The sequence below is a fragment of the Sapajus apella genome, unplaced genomic scaffold (genome assembly GCF_009761245.1).
Source record: "Sapajus apella isolate SASKATOON/1434 unplaced genomic scaffold, GSC_monkey_1.0 scaffold23, whole genome shotgun sequence".
Classification (NCBI taxonomy): Eukaryota; Metazoa; Chordata; class Mammalia; order Primates; family Cebidae; genus Sapajus; species Sapajus apella.
The window spans coordinates 26,527,944-26,544,038 of record NW_022436963.1 but is presented as its reverse complement, the minus strand read 5'-3'; the positions used below and the strand labels follow the sequence as shown (position 1 = coordinate 26,544,038).

General features: G+C 36.8%; 1 protein-coding gene across 11 annotated transcripts in view; it reads right to left on the bottom strand.

The window, feature by feature from the left end:
* CHL1 (cell adhesion molecule L1 like) overlaps nucleotides 1-16,095 on the bottom strand; it is a 203,692-nt gene that overhangs the window by 40,122 nt on the left and 147,475 nt on the right. For all 11 annotated transcript variants that reach the window (XM_032290504.1, XM_032290498.1, XM_032290500.1 and 8 more), the window contains 6 exons: nucleotides 15,706-15,890; nucleotides 10,597-10,728; nucleotides 5,032-5,172; nucleotides 4,624-4,735; nucleotides 3,043-3,209; nucleotides 329-494 (listed from right to left, as the gene is read on the bottom strand). In XM_032290504.1, the coding sequence (XP_032146395.1) occupies nucleotides 329-494; nucleotides 3,043-3,209; nucleotides 4,624-4,735; nucleotides 5,032-5,172; nucleotides 10,597-10,728; nucleotides 15,706-15,890 (903 nt within the window). The remainder of the gene's footprint in view (nucleotides 1-328; nucleotides 495-3,042; nucleotides 3,210-4,623; nucleotides 4,736-5,031; nucleotides 5,173-10,596; nucleotides 10,729-15,705; nucleotides 15,891-16,095) is intronic.

Sequence of the window (16,095 nt, the reverse complement as noted above, 5' to 3'; positions counted from 1 at the left end):
GCTGGAGTGTAGTGCTGCGATCTCAGCTCACTGCAACCTCTGCCTCCTGGGATCAAGCCATTCTCATGCCTCAGCCTCTCGAGTAGCTGGGATTACAGGTGTGCACCACCACGCCCAGATAATTTTTGTATTTTTAGTAGAGATGGGGTTTCACCATGTTGGTTAGGCTAGCCCTGAACTCCTGATCTCAAGTGATTTACTGGCCTCGGTGTCCCAAAGTGCTGGATTACAAGTGTGAGCCACCAGGCCCGGCCTAGAACTTTTGTTTCTCAAATGCAAGGTGTTCACCCAAAGCAAATATTACGACATATCATAATAGTTTACCTACCTGCCATCTTCTGTGCCATTAATTTCAAAGGCTTCTCCATCTTTACTCCAGGACAACTTCAAACTGTGTTTCAAGTGTGCATCACATTTGCTCTCACAATGTAATTCAAGCATATGCAATTTGGGGATTCGAGGATTCTTGGGAGAAACTCTAAGCTTTGTAGCATCTGTTTTTACCAAACAAAGACACTAGTTAGAACTAAGCATAGCTTACTTTATTAAGTGCCTGCAATTTAAGTAACCAAATTGTCACCATAACAGTCCAATCCTCACGCAGGGTTTGTCCCACTGCAATTTTCTGACATTATAATATCATTATTATTTTCTTTCCATCCAGGCTTGGACATTTGACAAATTTTAAGTGGAAATATCAATGAATAGTTTTTAATCATTTCCCTCATTATTTATTGGGCAAGGGAGTAAGTAAAGTATGAGCAAACAAATGTCTCTAGAAGTTGAAAATAACATAATTTCTCCTTCAAGTGCTTCTGGATATGTAATCAAAGCACTGTAAAGAAAAAGGGAAAGACAGTTGATTTTCTATTAGCATGTTTATTATTAATTCAGAACCCTAAGGGTAAATGTTTAAGCCCATGCATGCATGAACTATCAACATGAAGGTGGGGAACTAGAAAGTAAGCCCCGGGAAGGTAGAACCTGTGCCTGTTTCGTAACACTACGCTATCCTCAGAGCCTAGAAGAAAGTCTGTACACCACAGGCACTCAATACATGTGGTTAAATCTCCTGTTGAACGAATTACAGGGAGTGATAGTTTGAAACAAAAATAAAGATTGGCATATAGCTGGTTTAAAAATGTTTGCTTCATTATGATTGTTTCAAAACATGCAATCCTTACTCTTTAAGGCTGTATTAAAAATAGGTATACTCTTAATGTGGCATTTGGCATTTTGGGGACCTCTCAGAGACCAACTGCAGGAGGTGACCTCCAATTCCATAATTATACTCTGATATTTGCTATATACATTTTTCTCAAGGAACTGGTTAAAAACGAAAAGTGTTAATAAAATTAATTGTTATCCCAGGCACAAAACTTGAAGAGACTATTAAATTGAATTAATTTTAAGTGAATTATTTGATATTCTACTCCTAATTCTAAATTTAAAGCCAGAAATTCATTTAATAATAATAGATACAGTTTAATAAGCACCTCTCTATCAGGACTCTGCTAAGTAATGCATATTCATTGTGGCATTTAAAAATTATAACAACTTCATGAATATTAATACTCCTACCTTACAGAGAAGATAATTCAAGGCTAAAATGAAATTAAACCATAAGACCATGGTTTCCTAACCGGTAAGGAGCTGAACCACGATTTGAACCCAAATCTGCCTGAGACTAAAACTCGGGCTTTCAATCATTATATATATATATATATAGCCTCTCACTTAACTCCATTCTCAACATGCCTTTTGTACATGTAAAAATATCCTTAATTCTTCATTCTTCATTGATATGATTTGTATGTGTTCTTTACATATAAAATAGACACTACAGCATATTGAAAGGTTGTAAACGTATCCGTCTCTCTGGCCACTAGCCATTTCGAGGTCCATTTTGGGCCAAGCATTATGTTGGGCAATAGGAATGCAAAGTTCAATTTAGATTCGAGGCTTCATGCCCCTTACACCTAGCTGAGTTACTCAACCTTCATATAGGTTTACTTTTTGAAGTATAAAAACAATTATCATCATCTTCAGTGACTTCACGAGGGCATCTTGAAAAGTGCACATGACATTTGAAAATGTAGAAGACATCAGAGATAAGCAAATGTTGTGGGAGAGTATTTAAGTGCTTTAGAAATATAGTCTGTGGGGTTGGCACATTGATTTACTTAGAGCACTGAAAGAGACAGATACTATAAAATAAGAAAAGGATGTAAGAAAAAACAGAAGAAAAAAGGATGAAAAAAGATTAAAGGAAGGATGTATATGGGAAAGGAGAGGGAAAGAAATGTCAAGACATCAGAGGATACATAAGCAGAACAGGTATGAGGAAAAAGGGCATCAGTGAAAACAGATGAGCCAACAAGTATGCTCTCCCTTATTTAGGTGGAAGTGAGAAACAGGCTGGGATATTGACATGACACAAGAAACAAAAATGCTCCCTACTATGACTGAAGGACCTTTCTGTAGTTTGTGTTTTCTTGAGGATTCTTTGAGCAATATTAAAGTCAAAATATCAGTGAAGCCCAAGAAACTATTAACAGCTCCCAGGACTGTGCCCTGAAGTGAGAAAGAATAATACAAAGCTGTTTATGACTCAAGATGAGAATAAAAAATCCTCCTCATTCTGTCATGCCTCAGTCATTATGAAGTTATGAGTTTGTGAAATATTTAGCCCAAAAACTTAATTACTGGTAACATTACCTTGAGTTGGCTTTTGAAATAAAATATAGTTACAGAGGTATGATGTATTATGGTTAATAGGTAATTTTAAAATATTGACAGCCGTCTGTGACTAAGGACACCTGGCTTACTCTTAAAATAGAATGAAGCTGTGCACATATCATTGGCATATCCTGTAATTCTTGCAATGATATTTTAGATGAAGCCCAATCTAGGAATTTTGAAAAACGGCTCAAAGAGCTTTATCAGGTAGTCCAACTTAAATTGTATTATTCCATTTGGGCAAATGAAGACAAACTGAACTCATGTGACAATTCATGCAAAGTAACAGTGAAATAAAAATACTTCTAATATCCAAATTGGCTGTGACTGCAGTTTTTCCTATAGAATTTTCTACCCAACATGAGTATGACCCAGCGTCTTCTTCGGTGGTTCTGTTGATCTGCAGTGTGCCATTTTCGTAGACATGATACCGCCTGCCCTCCAGCGGTTTCGCTTCTTCCACCTTCTGCCTATGAACAGAGAAAGCATACATCCATTTGAGATGGGACAAAATTGCATACTCTTTTTAATACTAGTCGATGACGTCACTCAGGCGAATCCCCTTTTCAAGAGCTTAGCAAATCTTATGAAATGTTCCATTGGGTTTCATGTTTTTCTCAAAATGGACCATGAATGTATATCTTACCTACCCAAATAGACTGTGGCTAGATTATAAATCCATGCTCCGTGCTTCTGCTGTATTTCTCATAGCTACCAGCACTGTTTGCATGTGTCTTCAGAGCTTAATAAATACTTTCTGGCTTATTGATGGTGAACTCTTTAGTTAATGATTGCTCCAGGGTACTAAACATGAAAGCTAGTAATTGAAAGAGATAATGAACCTTCCAAACCTCCTGCTGTCCTGGGAGAACAATGGTCATTCAGAAATATTATAAGCCAGGGAGTCTTGCCTGTCCTGTGGACATGGATTACGTATCCTATCAAACCTAGAGTTATTTCCTCCCTCGTTCATCCATTTCCAAGCATTTGCTGCCACAGCTTGATTTACCCTGTACATTTCACAGTAAGTTACTGCTTGAGTTAAAAAACAAAAAAACAAAAAAACACAAAGGATAAACTGTGGATGCTGTCCATGCAGGTTCACAGGACAGGGACCAGGCTGAGGTAAGTGAGAGGCTTGCCTCAGATGCAAAATTTAATGGGGTACCAAACATCTCAGTAGGCACAGTAAATAATATTTCAATGGAGTGTTTTCAAAAATCAAAATAATGCAAAAAACCGATGACGAACAAAATATGTATCATGATTTAAAATAAATAAAGACAATATCTGACCCTATAAATGTACAACCTGGGGTCACTCATCTTACCCTGCCCTACAAGGCAATGACAACATTATTCAACAGCTATTTAACCAAGCTTTTTCAGTAAAGTAACTAATAAGGTAGACCCATATTGACAATGTATTTGAACTTATGATACCAATTAATATATGGAAATTAAAATCAAAATGAATGCTGGAAAAATCTGAAGCACATGTACTTGGAATTAAATGCAAGCTTAGATAATTATCTAGATAATCCCAAAACAACAACAATAGAGTTAAATATGACCTTGTGGTAACCCATATTGAAAAACCAGTTCTAACTTTAAAATTGTTTCTGTAATCTCTTCAATTCTCTGCTTTTCTTTATGAACACAAGTGGCTCTATGTATGTCTCTGTATAAGAAAATTTTAGAAACCTAGCCAATGCTTTCAGAAGAGGTAATTTCCTGAGAGGTAAGTTTGTTACCTATGTCTCAGAGGCACTGGGTACATGTAACAATATAGACACAATGCAGCCTGTCAAATAAGGGATGAAGAAACAAGGTCAAATCTACAACTGACATTCTCTTAAGAATATTGTGTGCGCTGCTGGCTTACCAGGACACAACTGCCTCAGGTGAAGCAAAGAACTCGCAATGTAAGAAAGCACTGTAGCCAACCACTGCAGCATAATTTTCTTCATCTTCAGTTTGTATCAATGGACGGACGTCTATTTGAAAATAACAAATACAGTTTTAAACTTTCATGGAAGAAAGGTGTGCAAACTAAATTTTTCTACGTCCTATTCATATTAATAAGAATAGAAAACAGCTGAATATTATGGTGTCTGTCTTGAATTATAAAACTATCCCAATTCAGTGCATTTTTGAAAGTATAATTGCAGGGTGAAGTCTAAAATCCAAATGTATGGTGAAAAGTGCTTTGATTTCTCCCACCTTGATATTATTATCAAGATCATGTTCCTTAGGAAAATAGCAGGTTAAGTCAGCTCCCACGCACACTCACCCACAATATTGATATTGGCGTTGGCAAGGATAGTTCCGTGGACATTTGAGGCTTCACACTGGTACACAGCAGTATGATTCGGTTGTAGGTTGGTAAAACTCATTTCCCTGGGGAAGACAACATCGCCAGCAAATGGATGATCTGAAAGAGATTAAAGAATGTCAGTTTGATAAAGAACAGACATAAAATATTTATATACCATTTATTAAAAGTGTCATACAGTATTTATATTTTAAAACCAGTTTATGGTGACTAATAGTTCAATGAAGCCAATTCTTTAAGCTTTTTGAAGGTCAACTATGAACTTCTCTTGCCAGATCCATTTAAATTTTCAATCACCTTTCAAGTCAATATTTATCAGCAAAATATCTGCTTATCTAAAGCTCACAGACTTTTCATACCTATCCTCAAAGTACTATTCCAGATTATCCATTTGGCATTCAAGACCTATGATGAAGTGACACTCTTGTTACTCTTCTGAATTTAGATGCTCATGCTGCCCAGCACAAATCACCTGGTCAACACGTCATGATCCCCAAAGCCATCAATACTGGCTATTGTTTTCCCCCTTGACACTTTTGTTCCTATTTCATTTCTTTGCCTTTCTCCAGTTTTCTGATCTGCGCCATTCATTTCATGTGTGTCGCTTCACTCTTTAGTCATTTCACCTACATTGCTTGCATATTTCATTTTCCCAGTAAGAAATGAAACTCTTCTTGAGAAAAAGGGCTAGATTTTCTACTTTTGGGCAATAAAACTTCACCACTCCTGATCCACGTATAATTCTAGAAATGTCTTTTGGAAATGAGAAGACCTCCCCTGAGGCTGGGCATGGTGGCTCATACCTATAATCCCAGCACTTTGGGAGGCTGAGGTGAGTGGATCACTTGAGGTCAAGAGTTCAAGACCAGCCTGGTCAACATGTCAAAACCTTGTCCCTGCTAAAAACACAAAAGTCAGCCAGGTGTGGTGGCGCACTCCTGTAATTCTAGCTACTCAGGAGGCTGAGGCAGGAGAATCGCTTGAACCCAGGAGGTGGAGGTTGCAGTGAGCCGAGATCACGCCACTACACCACAGCCTGGGTGACAAAGTGAGACTTTGTCTCAAAAAAAGAAAAAAAAAGAGAATACCTAACATTTCTGATTCATTTGTTAAGGATCAAAAACTCTACTGGATGTGGCACATGCATTATCTCACTGATACTGCTCAGAACTTGATGGATCAGCATTTATATGACCATTTTAAAGCTGAGGGTACCGGACTACAGGGAAGCTGAATGATACATCCCACAGCATTTAGCCACTTTTCTAACTCTAAAAGCCCTGCCTTTGCTATGATACTATTAAAAAATGTAGTGGGAAGGAAAACATTAGCTGGAAATATCATGGGAGGGGGACAAATGCAAAAATTTTTAGTTCAAAGAACATTATGAGATTACTAATCAATCTAATTTTTTTTTTCCTGATTGTGTCTCCACAAAATAATGACTATACTAAGTTTTAGGTTCTAGAAAACATGAATATTAAATATTAAAATATTAAATTTTCTGCCTGGGAGTCATAAATGAATATGTTTTTCACTTGACTGTGAGCTCTCTGAGGGCAGGACCTCACTGTGAGGTTGTGCAGTGTATCCCCAGTGCCCAAAGGGCTGCTACCACAGAAAAGCCCGTCAGTAAATACTTGTTGGAATGACTTAGAATGTTAGTTTGGGCAATGTTTATTCTTGAAAGGCCTCTATAAGTAGGCAAACAATAGCCCCTGAAAGATGTCCATATTCTAAGTCCCAGAATGCATGACTATGGTACCTCACATGGAAAAAAGTCACTTGCAGATGTGATTTAGCTTAAGGACATTGAGTTAGGAAGATTATTTCCTACCCCTGGATTTCCCAAGTGAGCTCAATGTAATCCCAAATATCCTGAAAATCAGAAGGCCTTTCTCAGCTGTGACCATGGAAGAATGGTCAGAGAGATGTAATGTAGCTGGCTTTAAAGATGACAGAAGGGAACCAGGTAATGTGGGCAGCCTGGAGAAGCTGGAAAAGGCAAAGAAAGGAATGCTCTCCAAGCATTTCCAGGACATGGTACTGTTGACACCTTGATTTTAGCCAAGACTCATGTTGGAATTTTACAGAAATGTAAAGTAGCATATATATACTCTTTTAAGCCACTAAGTTCATGGTAATTTAATTTGTTAGAGCAATGCTAGAAAACTAATACAATCCTGTTGAACAATTTATCACTTATCTCTTGCAAATTAGCAAGATGAGAATCTCTTCCAAGTTTTTTAAGGCTAAACTCTTTAATAATGTTTGAAAGCACTGAGTCTCTGATCCCATTCTTCATTTCTACACCTCATTCAGAGTCCTAAGTCTTTCAGAGGTAACCCCATCCTCCCATTTAGTTCTTATCCCATTTGATCCATGCATGGCTCTGAATTAATACTGCATTACAAAAGGAAGAAATTAGACTATTTAAATGATATTTTATTTAAATAATTAAACATTGCTTAAATCTGCCTGCTGGCGTAGGTATGGAAATTCTTGTGCATTGACAAAGGCTAACAGAAGCTCCCAGGATTCAAGAAAGCCAAGTCTTTGTAAAACACATTAGTCCTACATACTTCAGAAATTCTTTCTCATTGTGTTAGTCAACACAGTGAGAAATCATGCAATAAAGTGGGAGAAACTTCAGCTTTGGAGTTAACCCTTCCTGGCTTCAGTTCCTGGTTTTAAATGTATCTGGGTTGCATTCTCCAGTAAATAACGTAACCTCTCTGAGCCTCGGTTGCCAATGGAGAATAATAGAATCTATCTTTCAAGCTGCTATGAGGTTCAGAAATATTAGATGCAAAATATGTAAAAAGGGTTAGGCCTATAATCAATAATAGCAATCATTTTGATTTAATTTTGAAATAACTTGGGGAAAGGTTACGTAATTCCTAAAACTAAAGTAAGCTCAAAGAGATTTCAAATTCTTTAGCCAGCTCACTGTCATCAAATATCCCAGTCTGTAAATGTTTATAGCCTATTTGCAGGACAGCAAGGAGGGCCATGGCCAAAAGCCGTGAACAGAACATAGAGCTTGGATTACAGCAACCTGGCTTTGGTTTGAGGTCTACATTATTCAGCTGTGCGGCCTTGCATAAGTTTATTTTTAGCATTGACCTCCTCATCCATTAACAAACCTATTGGCTCTATTTCAAGATAAATCCAGACGCTAACCGCGACTGTCACAAATCTAGCCCTGAGCGCAGGGCCTCTCAGATGGCCTTTTACCTAGAATCAATCACACAGTCCATTCTCCATTCGGAGGCCAGGAAAATACCTTGTAAAAATGTAAATTAGATTGTGTCACTCTTCTGCTCAAAATCCTCCAAGAGTTGTCCAGTGTATTCTCAATAAAATCCCCAGGCCCTACTTCGATGTTCATCTTTGCCTAAGCTCTGGTCCCTTCCCCCACTGGTGAATTTGGTGGCCTAGGGCTGCTCTTACACTTCTTCAGCTTCAGCCACACTCACCTCTTTTGTCTTCCTCAACACACTTCTCCACCTGGAAAGCACTTTCCCTGTTATTTGCATGGCTGACTTCCTCACCTCCTTTAGATCTCTACTCCAAGGTGAATTACCACAAGGGCACTTACTATTATTATCTTAAAATAAGATAGCAACTTGGGCTCCTGAACCTTTTTTGGGCACTACCCTTATCCGGCTACTTTCTGCTTTACCACACCACAGTGCACACCCATGTGCTTATTTGTCTAATGGCAGGAGAGCAAGCATTCCATCCGTTTTATTCACTGGTATGTCTCAACCATGAATTCCAGTGCCGGCACATAGAGGGTACTCCATAAATATTATTGAATGAATGAATCAGTTAAATTTGAAAAATAGCGCCCCCTTTATAAAGTTCTTTTGTGGATTCCAAGTAATTCGTGAATGTCTTTTATAAACAGCTAAATACCATCCAAATATAACAGTTTATCATTTCGTGTTGTGGAGAATCTGTGTTCCTCACCTCAGTAACTTTTGTTTTAACATTCATTATAACAAAAGTTGCTTTCATTTCCCTTTGTCTACCCCAAACCTCATTATTATTTTTCATTTCTTATTCTGTGCCCTAAAGAGATGAGGAGAAAAATCTCAAATCTGAAGATATTAATCAGGAGGAGTAAGGTTTCCTGAGTGTATGTGATAGAAAAACAATACCAACCAACCGTACTTTACAGGTTGCTGTTTTTGTGGTAGTCCCCGTGCTAAACATTCTTTGCATAATGTTTCCTTTAATCCACAAAACAACCCTGTGAGTCAGCGCTAGTTTTATCCCAATTTACTGATGAAGAAACAGGCTCAAAGAGGGTCAGTAATACATTCCGTCACACAGCTAGTAAATGGCATGCAAACACAGGCAGGCTGGCTCCAGAGTTTATAAACCATCACAGTACTCTACAGATGAATCACTGCCCTAGGCAGCTGGCTACATTTTTTTTTTCATTCAATCACAACCAAGTACTGCTATCTCCATTTCGCAGTTTAGAAAACACAAGCTTGGGGAGATTCAGAAAACAGCTCAAGATGAAACCACTGGGAAGGTGCACAGGCCAAATGGGACCCCAGGTCTCTTGTCCACCAAGTGACTCACCCTACACCTGTGCAGGCCCCAGAACAAAAGCACAAATGGAAGCCACTATTGTACCTGCCCTTAATTAAGCAATTGACACATAAAATACATGCTGTCCTCCTGCCTAAACAAGGACATCCAAAATGATCTGAGCTTTAGATTCCAGTGGCAGGTTTGGGGACTCTGCCTGAACAAGGACATCTATAATGATCTGAGCTCTGGGTTCCAGTGGAATATTTGGGGACTCCTTGGAGCTCTATGCTGCAAGTGGTGGAATGGGGAGAGCTGGCCCTCAGTGCTGGGCTGTTCCTGTCTTTCCATGCCCAACTCATCTGGAGGGGGCTCAGGGTGGACTGAACATGGGACTTTTCAGGTCTTTGTGCTTGAGCTTGGTAGTAAACAGGCAGGGAACCAAGTGGTAATGGGCCAGGTTCAGGATTGGCATGCCTCCTTTTCCCTGATGATGCTTTCAAATAATGGAGACAAGCAGGACCAGAGGTTGGCCAGAGCAAGTCCCTTAAAGAGCAGAGCCCAGGATGGGTGTTGCTGTTGCCTGAGCCTAAGGGAGGTCCTGACTTCCAACCTGTGCCCTCAGCCCCTAGTTTACTGTTCTGTTTCTTCTTAGGGAGAGGAACAATGCGTGGCTTTTTTCCTTGCATGCATCCTCCTTCTCATTCAGTTGTCTTTTTACAAATTAAAAATCTTAATTCTTATGTATAACTTATAAAAGGGCCCAAACAGTATAAACATTATTTATGGCTCTTCTGTGAATATCGAGTCTCAACAACCAAATTGCTTAGAAAGAATCAATTTCTGATCTGCTGGTCATATCTGTCCTGCTAATCCAACCACTTACCAGCTTTATTTTACACACATGTCTGACTGTCATTAATCCCATCAAACCAGGGCCTTCAGCATTGCATTGCAATACGTTTTTAAACTTACTGTCAATTGGGGAGCCATTGACTCTCCACTTGATTGTGGGTTGAGGTTCTCCTTCAGCCTCACATAACAAGATGCCATTGCTCCCGGTGCTATACACAGCACTCTCAGGCTTCTTTGTCCATCGAGGAGGCTCTGGACATAAAGTGAAGAGCTCATGAGAGATGTTATCTATGTCAAAAAGTCCAAAAATATTAAGACCTGTATGTCTCTTTTGCACCAGCAGAGAGCAGACACTACAAAGGGTTTCATAGTAGCTCTTTTTGCTAAACTTGTTCTGCAAAGCAAGGTGGGAGTTGCTTTTGTGTTGTATGATGTGTGTGTGTGCGTGCACGTGTGTGTTTGTGTTTCCTCTGGACTCAGCATGTATAATAAATCAACACACTAAAAATAGTTATATACAACCACTTTATTTAGCTATACAAGTAGCTACCCCACTAGGAAAAAATGAGAGAAGAATAAGCAGATGGTGAGTTTATTTAGAGCTGACTACAGGTTATTTTCAAGCTGCAGCATGGCATCTAAAAAAGGTGGATACACAATAATTATATTTTAAGAATTTTAAAAATAAAACATTAAAATGTTTAATGCTTATTTTGAATATGTCTTAGTGATCTAATAGCATTTATATACATATATACAGATATAATCAATTTGAAAAATATTATTTCCTACAGATTTATTTTGTAAGAGGGGAGAGAGAGAATCCAAAAGCAGTGTTTAGCTTTCTGCAGTTGAAACAATGGAGCAAAAAGTACCTTAAAATTACTTGTATCTTTCTTTATCCCAATGTTCTAATATTACAATACTGCAGAGTATGTCAGAAATAAATGAGACATCTTACCTGACTTCAAACATTATTGCCATGTTTTATAACTTCATGAATATTGTTATGCCAGGAGTAAATAAAAGGTTTAGATAAAAGTGTGGATGGGTTGCATAATTTGATTTCAGAGAAAATTGCACAGAACTGCAGGTAGCAACTTGCATCAAGTGTAGTTTGGTTATTTCCCCAAAGATATTTAGATTTCCATTTTTCATCAAAAAGAAGTCTTCAAAGATACATGTATGTGTACAATGAAAAAATCATTAAAACTTTTCTAAGTAAAGGAGGAAAAAGAGGATTATATAAAAATGAAATACCTGTAAGTTAAAGAGAAGAAACAAAAGTACACCACTAACCCTGACAAGTTCAAGTCCAAGCAAGATAAGTAACTTTGTAATTATTCCACAGGGTGTGGACTTAATTGTTAAATTCCAAGTTAAATATCTGTATTCATAAGCTGCACTACCTGTAAATATTTAGTCACTTGGTTTAAAATTACAAACTGCTGATTCCTTTCTGAGGTGAAGGTTTATTTTTCCTATTTTGCATTTTTTGATGATATCCTTACTTTTTCTGATATTTTCATATAACCAATATAAAATTAAATATCTTTAAGTTAGAGAAAAATATTCCATGAACATGAACATTATGGTATATCATATTTATATTACAAAACCATTAATTAAGTTATAGGACTATTAGTAATATTACTATTACTGAAAGGGGTCCCAAATTATCACTTCATCCATCCCTTTCACCTTACAGACAGAGGGGCTGAGGTTTGGAGAAATTGCCTAACTTGCCCAGGGCCACCAGCAAAGGAAGCTCCAGTTCCCGTTCTTGCCATTCCATAGACATATACACAGTAGCTATGGATGAGCAAGATTAAGACTCTGAAGCCATGTGATATTGTTTCTAATTCAGTGTTATCTTATGAATTTGTACCAAAGATAGGAAGGAAGGCCAACTCAATTTATGCTTCCAAATCCAAGCTCCTCCAATATTTATCAACTGATTCAAGAAGTTCTGGAACATTCACTAGGCTTCATCACTATACTTTACCTTCACCCTTCTTTATAAGCTTTCTTTATAATTGCTTGAACATTTACTTTGATACTTTTCATCTGGTTCTCCTACAGAAGTAAGCTGGTCCTGAACCATGAAATATTGAGAGACTTCAAGCTTGTCCTGTTCAGAAACAGCTACTTCTTGAGCCTTAAAATAAAAAATTCTGAGGAAAAAACCATCCTCATTGAATCCCATTCTTTCATCTATTATCCTAAGATATATGGTGGGTGAAAATTGCTTACATTGAAACTTTATGCATTTTCTCATAATTGTGAATACAATTGTGTTGCTGGAAACAGAGATGCAAATGTCTGAACATTGGGATTATATAATAAGCAAACTAAATAGAGATATTTATCACTAGGGAAAAAAACAAAATAAACTTGGTACCTATAAAACATACAACACAGTAGTGATTTTTAGTAAAACTGCTTCATCACAGGTTCCTATTAAAATATATATTTTAATAAATCAAAAATTGTTAGGTTCAACAAAAATTGGATTTAATTGCAACATTTTAGAAATGTATTTGTTATTTGAAAACAAGGATTTCTCAAGTATATTAATGACTGAATTACGTTTGATTTTGCAACAACGTTTGAAAATGCAAAAATGTTTTGGATTATATTATGGATCTATAATTATTTATAAGTGCTTTTGTATTTAAAATTCAAAAGCTTTAAATAATTCAAAAGTTGACAACATAAAAATTATTGGTGGAAGCTTATTTTTAATAATATATTGAAATGTGACTGTGATTATATTTTGATTTCTGGATATAGAATGATTCACATGTCACTCTAATATATCTCTTTTTATTGAATGTGTAATTATTCATATCCTAGGTATCTAGAATATATAGTTGTATCTAGTCAAGACAACCTGGCTGCTTTTGCTCATACATATTATAGGATTTGAAGTGCAGTCTGATTTCATATTTAGGATGTTGTAACCTAAATTACAAGCTCTCAAGGTTTGATTATGTTTAGTGATAAGAAAGACACAGCACATACAGAAAGAATCCAATCCAATCCACGATTTTACTTAAGCACAGTGGGTGTTTTCAGAATGGAGTAGATTTTCAAAATACATGTTAGCATTGCTATTTTCCCATATGGCAAAACCTTGTTATTTAATTTGTGGTTCTAAAAAAGTGACAAAAAGGGAAAGGAAAGGGTGCAGGAAGGCAGAAAAAATGGAATAAACGTGAGCTCATCCATCCAGATGATTAACCAAGTTTTTATTTACTGCTTCCACACTTTAGAAAAAGAAATAAAGACTTCTTAAGCTCAAGATGCTTTTCACTTGCATGGGTAAAGAGAAACTTCAAAAACATCCAACTGAAGGTACATTTAATAGTTTCTTACTAAAGAGAGAGGATTGAATGTCCCTCATAAAAACATTATTTACATCTCAATAGTGCTAATAGCTGTTTTATGAGTACTGAGAACAATTTGTTCAGGAAATCTTTATTCCTTTGGAGTCCTATAGTCAACATTTTAAATTGCATAATTAATTTTACATCTTTGATTTCTTTTTTTGCAACCCTTGCAATTCTTTTGAAAGGTTTGGTTTTATAGTCAAGAAAAATGTGGCCAGATTGTTAAAATATTCAGCTACCGTAGCTGTGTTCCAGCCATCTGGAAGGGTTTCTAATAGTCAGCAACTTGGAGGAGAAGCTAACAATTAGATATGCCTGGTTCCTGGGAGTGTGTGTGCTAGGGAGGGGAAGAGAGGGTTATAGAAAAATACCCCTGTTGCACGATGTAGCCAAATGACATAGAAACATCAAATGATGACTAAAAATATAGATAAAATAAATCTTTCAAACCCCTTTACTCTGAATTTCTTTGTGAATAATTTAATGTCAGAGGAATATATCACTGTTTGGCAGATGTTGATGTTAATGCATAGTATTGGGCTTTCTTCTATATAGGTTTTGCCTTTGTCAAGTCAAAGAAAATTAAATCCTCAACTTTGGTTTTCTATTCTGCCTACCTTAAATATTAATACACCTTACGGTGAAGTCTTGGAAATACAGTGTTATTTCAAATGGGTGAATAAATCAACTATCTTAACATTTACTTGGGAGAGGAATTTGTGTCTGAGTCCTTTTTTTTTCCTATTAGTTGAAACAACAGGACATTACTTAGGTGTTCCTTGTGCAAACTGAAGCTTTAAGAGTTGAACTTTATTGGAATATTAATGGGTGCCCTAGAGCAAGAGTCCACTAAATTGTAGTCTAAAAAGAATAATTCCTTTCAACCTTTAAGCTCACACTGCACTAAAAAAGTACAAATGCAGTAATCATTCCATTAATTTGATCAATACAGTCAACTAAACTGTCGATAGAAGGCCTCAATGTGATTGGATACACAGAAAGTAATCTGTATCAATCACATTCAGAGGACTAGACAACCTTCACATCAGCCAACCAGGCACAGCCTCAGTAACTACATTCCACTTTAAATGATGTCATCTTTGCCTACTTATTCCTATAAACGTAACAAATGCCAATAAAATCTTCATTGATCAATATCTCTGAATTTAGAGAGAAAATGACTTGAATATAATATTTTGCACTTTTTGAGAGAATTAATATTATAGCATACAGTCTTTTTTGCCTGTAAGTAACATACTGAATTTATCATCTGAGCCCAAGACATGGATTACAAAAATGTTATATCTAGCAGAGAGCTAACACAACAATTTGCCTGACTCCATTTCTTTGGTGAAGAGACTGGGTACAGAGAGTGAAATGAACGGCTAAGGGCACAGCAAGTTAATTGCGGGATTATGAAGCAAAGTGCAAGCTTTCTTCTAGGCCCATTTGAATACTTTCTTTCATCATAATCCTTACTGCTGCTTTTATGGTTTCATATTGTGAAGTGTACATGCATATTACAATGAAAATCATTTATCATACTATGACAACATAGGAGACTAGCTTTAATGACTATTTGAATAAATCATGTAAATTGTCTGTGTTTAATCCCTAACATGAGATCTTTTCTTGTCATTTGTCCCTTCTGTGTCATTTTGGAGGGTAAATGACAAACCTGCTTAATTGAAGTATAATGTAATTCAGGGCCCACACTACAGTAAAAAGTTGAAATTGTTGACCTGTTTTAACATATATGATTTAGAAGCAAGGCCCACTATATATATAAAGTTACTTTTTTGAAAAGTAGAAAAATAGACCAACATGGGGAATGTACCTTCTACTATAACATGAAAATCATGAGTGGCCGTTCCCAAGAAATTGCTGGCTGTGCAGCGATAATTTCCTTTGTCCTCGTAGGAGACATTCTCTATCTTCAAAGTCTTGCCATAATTTTCTTTTGTTTCTCTCCCCTTTGGTAAGTCACCACCAATTTTGTTCCAATCAACCTGGGGAGTTGGCCTGCAAAAAAATAATTAAATAAATAAACAAACATCTTTTAAAAGTGGAAAGTAAAATACAACGAAAACCTCAGGACACATCCTTTATCAAGTTACTTTTACATACGTGCTCATATTCCACATCATCCTTACAAGTGGACAGACACACACACCACCTTCAATGGTGAACACTGGCATTGAAGCAAGTGTATTTCATTGAAAGTTCC